The sequence below is a fragment of the Rhipicephalus sanguineus genome, chromosome 1 (assembly GCF_013339695.2).
Source record: "Rhipicephalus sanguineus isolate Rsan-2018 chromosome 1, BIME_Rsan_1.4, whole genome shotgun sequence".
Lineage (NCBI taxonomy): Eukaryota > Metazoa > Arthropoda > Arachnida > Ixodida > Ixodidae > Rhipicephalus > Rhipicephalus sanguineus.
The window spans coordinates 82,657,967-82,665,973 of NC_051176.1; the positions used below are offsets into that span (position 1 = coordinate 82,657,967).

General features: G+C 44.1%; 1 protein-coding gene across 1 annotated transcript in view; it reads right to left on the reverse strand.

Annotated features, from left to right (window-relative positions):
• Positions 1-2,776, reverse strand: part of LOC119393481 (uncharacterized) — a 93,756-nt gene extending 90,980 nt beyond the window's left edge. Inside the window, exon 1 of the mRNA XM_049420264.1 lies at positions 2,375-2,776. Coding sequence (XP_049276221.1) covers positions 2,375-2,423 — 49 coding nt within the window. The 5' untranslated portion in view covers positions 2,424-2,776. The remainder of the gene's footprint in view (positions 1-2,374) is intronic.
• Between the last annotated feature and the right edge of the window lie 5,231 nt (positions 2,777-8,007).

Genomic DNA, 8,007 nt, shown 5'->3' on the forward strand with positions numbered 1-8,007 from the left:
AATACAAAATTTGGCATACGAGGACATGAGTATATGACGAACATGACTGAGGGGTTACGTCTTGAATAACATGATATGCCTGTCGTGTACGCCATGAGACACTTTCACCTGTGTTGCATACCCGCATAACACAGGCCGTGGTATGCGGGTGTGCAACACAGGTTAAACGGTAGAGCAGCAAAAATAAATATTGAGAATTTATAAAAATCTGAGCGCTCATGTGTTCCTTGCATTTCGCCCCTTTCGAAACGCGACCACCGTGGCTGGGAATCGAACTCAAGCCTTTGGGTTTCGCAATGCGACACCATTCGTACAAATTTATCATGGCTCGGGATTTCGCAATTTTGCCTCGGTTAGACCGGAGAAATACATACCGTTAGTTCTAGCAGGATATTTTAATGTCGCAGACAAATGCGCACAAACGTGCTGCAACGACCCTGAGCCAGCAACCACGTGCTGCGGACCGCAGATAAATGTGTTAGATGAACAGTTGTGGCGATGCGGACTTAACATTAGTGGTGGCTGTGGGTTGCTTCTCTAACATCAATTGTGGTGGCTGTGCTGGCTAGCCGTTCTTAGAACAATGTAATAACCATTACATGCATAATCATATCACTCGCGAGATGTAGTAAAGCGTCAATTGTCTCCACAAGAATACGCCAACGAATGCTGCCTAAAATGTGCACAGGCGCAACACAGTGTGGACTTCGTTTGGAATGAGCTGATGTCTGCTCCAGCGTGCATTCCAACATTATGTTGAAACATAAGCTACCCCATAGGCGCCAATGTAGTCACCGTGCCTGCTAGGCCCAGGACATGCGTGCAAGAGCTTAATTTACACAAGAATTTTGAACCACATCTCGTAATGTTGGCTCAAAGCCAAGAAATCGGGCATAGGCTGCTACGTGGGGATTCCTTCGCGTGAAATCGGAAATCGATTTCCACAATGCGAGATACCTGCTGGAATTTTATTACTAAATATATTCGATTGACAGGTCCACATACGTTCTCCTAAAAAAAGAAATTATGACTTTTCTAAATGAGCATTGACAAAGAAACAAACCGCGATATTTTAAGGTGTTTCATGCTTTTATCGTGCCGTTATAGACACCTCGATTCGATGGGAAAATTATATGAAAAATATGCGTGGTCTGGTGTCGTATGCCACAGTCCTTCTTATTTCTGACTTATTGACATATTAGCTCACGCATACCAGTGGACTGCACGGAAAGACGAAACCAGGCAATAAAATGATAACTACAAACAGTGAGCTTGAATGTTCGAGGCTACTCACTAAAAACAAGTATTATACCTTCAACAGTATTTTTTTTGTGTTTCCAACAACAATGCCCGTGTATCATGCGCCCACACCCTTTCATTATCCGCTATTGTCACTCTATAAATTAAGCATAAGCAAATCCGCGAGACATAGACTTTTTGACCGCGGGATGCACCGAAGCGCCTAACTTGCAGCGATATTAGCCATCTATCTTGCCTGTATTTTTTTAGTTTAGCGCTCCGTGCTCGGGACCTCCATGTCAAGAAAGATATACGCTATCAACGTGTAATGCTATACTTAGCAAGAAAGTACGTAGAGTCCATTCCCGCCGGAAGAAGCAAGCCAGTCTATTGGAAGATTATTGTTGTTTGTAAAACACACACCCCGAAAGGGGTTAAGCTGTTTTTCTAATGTGACGAGGACATAACCTCTAAAAAGACAAAAAAATCCTTTTAGCCTAGCATATGGTGCCAAATCTGCTCTGCAGTTTCGAAGTGCCCTAAAAGCAAGATGATTCAGTGCACAAATATTTTTTCGCACAAGTGCGATGGACGGTACGCTCAACCACTGACATCTCGACTGATATCACGCGATCCATCCACGACCTGCAATATAATTGCTTAAGTAGGCCCATCTGAACGCGTACTCTTGGTGAAAAGAATCCTCCCACAACCACGGTGGACATTATTTAAACTTGAGGAACTCTGAAGTGCAGTCCGTGCGTATTCAGGAATTTCACGTTCATTTTGTCGTCCAATCGGCTTTAGCTTGACCTTGCTTCCCGTGTCATACCAGATCCACGCCGGCTGGCGTCCCCTTAATAAACTTGATTTTTTCACAAACTTTTTTTTTAATGTAGAAGTACTTTCTAACAGAAGAGTCATTGCAGATGAATATTTGGAGCGGTTAATCAACTAGCGTCGGCGTTGACAATACGCGTGCTAGACAGAGTGTAATTCTAGAAGTTGCTCGGTCGCATTGAGTAGTTCATTCGAAACACTTCACGTGCCCCAGCTGTTCTGCATTGCTATCACCAAAGCATCCAAGCATTGAACTTCGATGATTATGAACCAGAAAAAAATAAATGGTTCTCACCTGTAAGCGCTGCGTAAACCAACACGACTTGGAACATACTTACATACATCTGGGACGTCTTCCAGACTCTGTGCGAGAGAGAGCGCTTTCTGCCAAGTTGTAACGTCCGCTTGGAACGAGCACAATGCTACCAATGGATCAGAGGGTTATAATGTATCGCGCTAGTACGTACGTGCCACAAGAATCCGAACAGGAGAAGACGACGACGACACGCCAAACACGAAATGGCTGCGCCTATTCCTGCTCATGTCTGACAAAAACGGCTTCTGAAATGTATAATTTCTGCACTCTCAGCATCGGCGTATGTCCCTCTGTTTCCGCAATATCCCCTACTACTCGCAATGAGAAACAGGGTCTATTTGACGGAGGATACCGAAACTATACGGGTTGCCAGAGGTAGCGCGCACGTGGCGAACATTTACGGGATGGTGAGTGGCGTGGTCGCAGATACGAGATGCGGTGACGCTCTGGCGGCCAGCCTGAAACCGACGCTTCGCTCTGTGTGCGAGGCCGACGCGCAGAAATGAAGATAATCAGACCGCCTTCAGCACACGTGGCTGCTTAGTCGTCTGCCTGTATTCTTTTTCACATGCACTTAGGGGCAGAAAAATAAAACTTGCAGCGTTCCTAAAGGATGGTTTCCACTCGCGAAGAAACATAAGACGACTTATCAATTTGGTGGTTCTTGGCTTATCATTTTGGGACTGTTTAACATTTTGGCATCCTAAGGTATTTTATTTGTCGCAAAAAAAGTCGACAAACCAGAGCTTGACAGTTGGCCACTTTGCATGTGATAAGTAATTTCTTATATTGTTTGACCCTAACACACCGTTTGTGGCTTACTGTATTTGTTCGTTGGTATAATTATAGTGCTATAGTTCTATAGCTGTAGGTTTAGAGGTGCCGAAACATCAATCGCTTGCCTTATCTGCCACATTTAGACTTCTTTCCTTTCTTCATCTTTAACGTTTTCTTTCGCTGTTGAATTCCGAATGTCATACTGCTCGGGCTTTCGCAGAAAGTAAAAGCAGCATGCATGTGCTGGTAAGAATTCAGATGTTTTGTCATGATAACGCCTAACTGTTACTCTGAATCACGCATATGTGAGCTTAGAGGAAGGCACAGCGATTGGGTCACATTCTGTTGAAGTTAATGGATATTCGTGCCAATATTGCGATATGCTTATTAGGTGAACCGCAACTGGGGACAGAGATAAACTTTTACCACCTGGGACTGTTTACTATGCGCCTAAATCAAAGAACATGATGACCATAGTTTCAGTATATGTGAAAGGGTAACAAGGTGTTTTATGACGCAAAGGATACGAATTTGCAAAAAGCCTCAGGTAAGCGGTAATTTGCAGCGCTGGTCGCTCTTAGCACCACAATGAAGCGTAACGCGGCAGGAAACTGCTCAAGCGCGCGCAACTTCCCAGCGAGTTTGTTTCCTGCACACTTCTAACTTAGATGTTGCTACAAAATATGCGGGAACAGATGCTGCCGCCTCTTCGATGCTGCGATTAAGATGTTGCCGCATGCTACTACCCGGCCTGGGCCAAGCCGAGTCAGCAGGCAAGCGCGAGGGCAAGCCGCAAGGCGCACGTGAGTTCAAGTTTGCCGGCTATAGCCTAGCGGAGACGACAGCGAGCGTTTCAGAAAAACGTACTGGGACTAGCGGCCAAGAGGTAGCGACGTTTGACACGCTGAATGTCACTCTCCTCACTCCATGACCTCGCGCCGCAGCGCACCGTGAACCTCGACGGCATCAGGTTGGCGGTAGTTGCCCATTCAGTAAGTCAGACTTCTGTGTAGAAAAAAATGGTAGGCTTTTTTTTTTTCACCAAGTGCCGTCGCAACAGGCTGTGAATATACGCTTTTATCTCTCAGTATGGCTGTCCGTTTTATTTGGGTCGCTAAAGTGCGTGGTGCCAACAGCGAGGCAAAGCAACCCGAATAAGCTGTTTCGGAATGAAACTAATATACTTTGATCAAGAAAAACAAAACATTTTAGATACTGAGATATATTTTATTCAATTTAAGCAAAACATGGTCGCAGCTAAGAAATTTTTAAGCGATCATTTTAGGAGCGTATATCTTTAAGCTTTTCGTTGCGCTGGGTAGTGCGAACAGTAATTATCGTCATCATGAACCGGTACGCGCTCACTTCGTCCTCTTCAACTTCTGCTTCGCGACCACAACACGTGCGCCGATTTCTCAGGCGTGGCATGTATTAAACCTGATTGGTGAGAGGAGAGAACGAATACAGAGAGAGGAAGAGAAAGAAAATGAGAAAGAAGCAGATAGACACAAAGAAAGATATAAAGAACGAGAAAATCATGGCGAAAAAAATTTCTGGTTAGGCGGCGGGATTCGAGCCCGCGTATCCACGATCCTAAGGCGAGCGTCCTCACCACTCGGCTATCCAGGCACGCTAGCAGAGCATAGCATAGATCTGTTTTGTACAGTGTAGCAAGGTGGTAGGAAAGAGAAGTGAGGGTGACGAGGACAGAAAGGAGGAGGGAAGAGAGTAAAGCATAGTATAGAGAGAAAGAGAGAAATAGAAAGAAAAGGAGAAAGTACAGAAAGAGAAAAAGGATAGAAACAGATACCAAGAAAGAGAGAGAGAGACAGAAAAAGGAAGCAATAAATAGTGGGAGAGAGAAAGAAAGGGCAAGAAGGAGAAAGAGAGAAAGAGCGAGAAATACAAAGAAATACATACAGAAAGAAAGAAAAAAAAAAGAAATAAACAGAGACAAAAAAGACGTAGCATAAAGAAAGAGATGAAAGAAAAAGAAAGAAAGAGAGGAAGAAAGAACTAGAAAACTAAAGTGAAACAAATACGGCCGCTCAGCTCCGCACTACCTTCAGGCTTGGCACCGCTAGTGCGAAGCATCACTAATAACTAGTCACGTGACAAAAATCACGTAACGTCACCCGACTAAAACCATATATATATATATATATATATATATATATATATATATATATATGACGTCAGATCTATGCCCTTTACGCCGCTTCTTGTCTCTTCTTTTTCTACACGCAGGAAATGCACCGTGCCGTATAATGTATCGTTTTTTATCTTGCCTGGTAGTATTTTTCATTTCTGTAATTTTTCGAGCGGGGTTGGAAACATATTTTTATACCAATTCGTTTTTAAGATTATCACAGCTATGTGCGCGAAGATTGTGCCTTGTAGCCGCTTCGTTTCTTGTGCGCAAGAAACGCACCGTTTCGTTCACTGTTCCCTTGTGTGTACCTTTTGTACATGTTGGACTGTAATGATTTCTGTTTAACGTATTATTTTGCAATTGTTTTTATTGCGATAGCAATTATATGGAAAGTCTCGGCTGGATTTTGCCGTCGCCGTCGCCGCCGTCATCCGCCGTATATATATATATATATAATTATGTATATATATATATATATATCAAAGTCCAACAGAAAAATAATTCAGAAAAATGCTTCCGAAGTGCGGAATCGAACCAGCGACCTCTCGTTTCTCAGCGCGTGGCGCTAACCACTACGCCAGAAAGCGCAGATCCTTCAGGTAGCTAACGGCGAGCGTTATATACACACCCTTTACCGCTGGCAGGACTCAGAGACGACAGGCGCTTATAGGCGTTTCTTCATTACGGGCGCACTTAAAAGTTGTCGGCGAGCTCGCTCGCTTCTTATATTTGCGCAGGGAGAACCTTGCCCTTGCACTGTCTGCTCGCGCGGTTTTCTCGTGGTGAGGGAAAGAGGGATGTTTCGAGCTTTCACCGTGATGTGCGCGCTCATGTTACGGAGCGTACGAAAGTCACTCGATCTCAAGGGACGCCGCTAAACGAGCAAGCAGAAGATGAGCGCGAACTATCAAGTGTCACAGCTCGACACTTGAAGCACGCTAGTTTCCTTCGCTGCTTCGGCCGCCTTTGCAACAGGAGCGCTGTTCAAACTGAGAATATCCATTGGCGAGCCTCACTTCGTATAGCATTAGTTTCTTGCTATCGCATTCATTGCTTCGCCCATGCGGCGAAACTGTAATTTTTTTGTATTTGTTCCGATTTGATATCTTTATACAGAGATATTTTGTTTATTTCCCCCCTTACTCAAAGCCCCCCCCCCCTATGGGGCCTGTAAGGTACCTCTAAATAATTGAATAAATAAACCTCATGCCCCGCCACGGTAGCCTAGTGGTCATGGCGCTCGGCTGCTAACCCGAACGTCGCATCCGTCGAATCCCGGCAGTGGCGACTGTATTTTCAATGGAGGCGAACATGTTTCAGGCCCGTGTACTTAGATTTAGGTGCAGGTTAAGGAACTCCAGGTGGTCGAAATTTCCGTAGCCCTCCACTACGGCGTCTGTCATAATCATATCGTGATTTTGGGACGTTAAACCCCAGATATTATTATTATAAATGAACCACGTAACATCTAGCCACGTGATATGTCCCCACCAAAAACCACGGGACAGCTAGTCACATGACTAGGACCACAAGATCACGTAACAGGTAGTCACGTGAAATGTCCAGCCAAGTCTAGGCGTGCTTAGTACTACTAGCAGAAGCTTAGCCTCTCAGCAAAAGCTTGGAAATATTAGCAAAACTTAGCTAGGTCGAACACTAGCTCCGCTGATGGTTCCAGCATTGCAACTAGTGCAAGCTGCGCACTTTTTGTGCATACGCGTTTACTGGTACATGATATAAATTTATAATAACAAACTCGCAAATGTATCGAAATATCACGAGCTACAGTTGGAAAGTATAGTATTGGATAAAATAATTTCGGTAGTACCTTGTACTGGTATCCAGAATACTTGACATGCGAGCATCTGGTATGATATCGCGATGCAATTTGAAAGTATCTTAGTGCAGCCCTGGTCATAAATAACCACGTCGCAGCTAGTACGATCTTGTTAATTGTACCGACGTGCACATTGTCCATGTATGGAGTCCATGCAGCAGGGATACCATTGGACTGCCTAAGCAACCCTAAGCAGCCATTAAAAATTATCGCCGGTAAAAAAAACTAATGTTCAGCGAGAACAGAACACCTTTAGTCATTTCTGATGGTTTACTTCTGTAAGTCATATGTAAGCTTCCTATCTTCATGCTTCTTGATGAATGTAAATATTGAGTTTAATGCAGCACCAGAACGCAGTAGACAATGGCACGCAGGTCACCAGATGACCCTATCGCAAATTCTCAAAGGATGTGCTGTTGTGCACCTACTCCATGCTGTATCATGCTTTGTTTTGAGCTGTTTCACCACTCGTAGCATAATACCTGGCAAACAACTTAATTTATCAGAAACTCAAATGCTGTGTTTTTGACGAAATACTAGGTGTGGAGTGAGCTTGAAAGTGCAAGTACTTGCGTTTTGGTCTCACACAGGCAGTGCAATTTTGGTTGGCTGCAGTGTGAAAGTTATGAATGCTTGTGCAATTGGCAACTCTACACTACTGAACTTGCTGAGTATATTTGGAAATGCAGCAAGACTTAAAATGAAGCAAGGAAGGAAAGAAAGAAATAGATGGCAGGTTAGCCAGTTTTTAAGCTGGTTAGCCCTGCTGTGCAAAGGAAGAGGGCACGGGGAATAAAGAATAATAGAGAAAAAAACTTTACAGAAAAAGACCAAAACAAAGAAGAG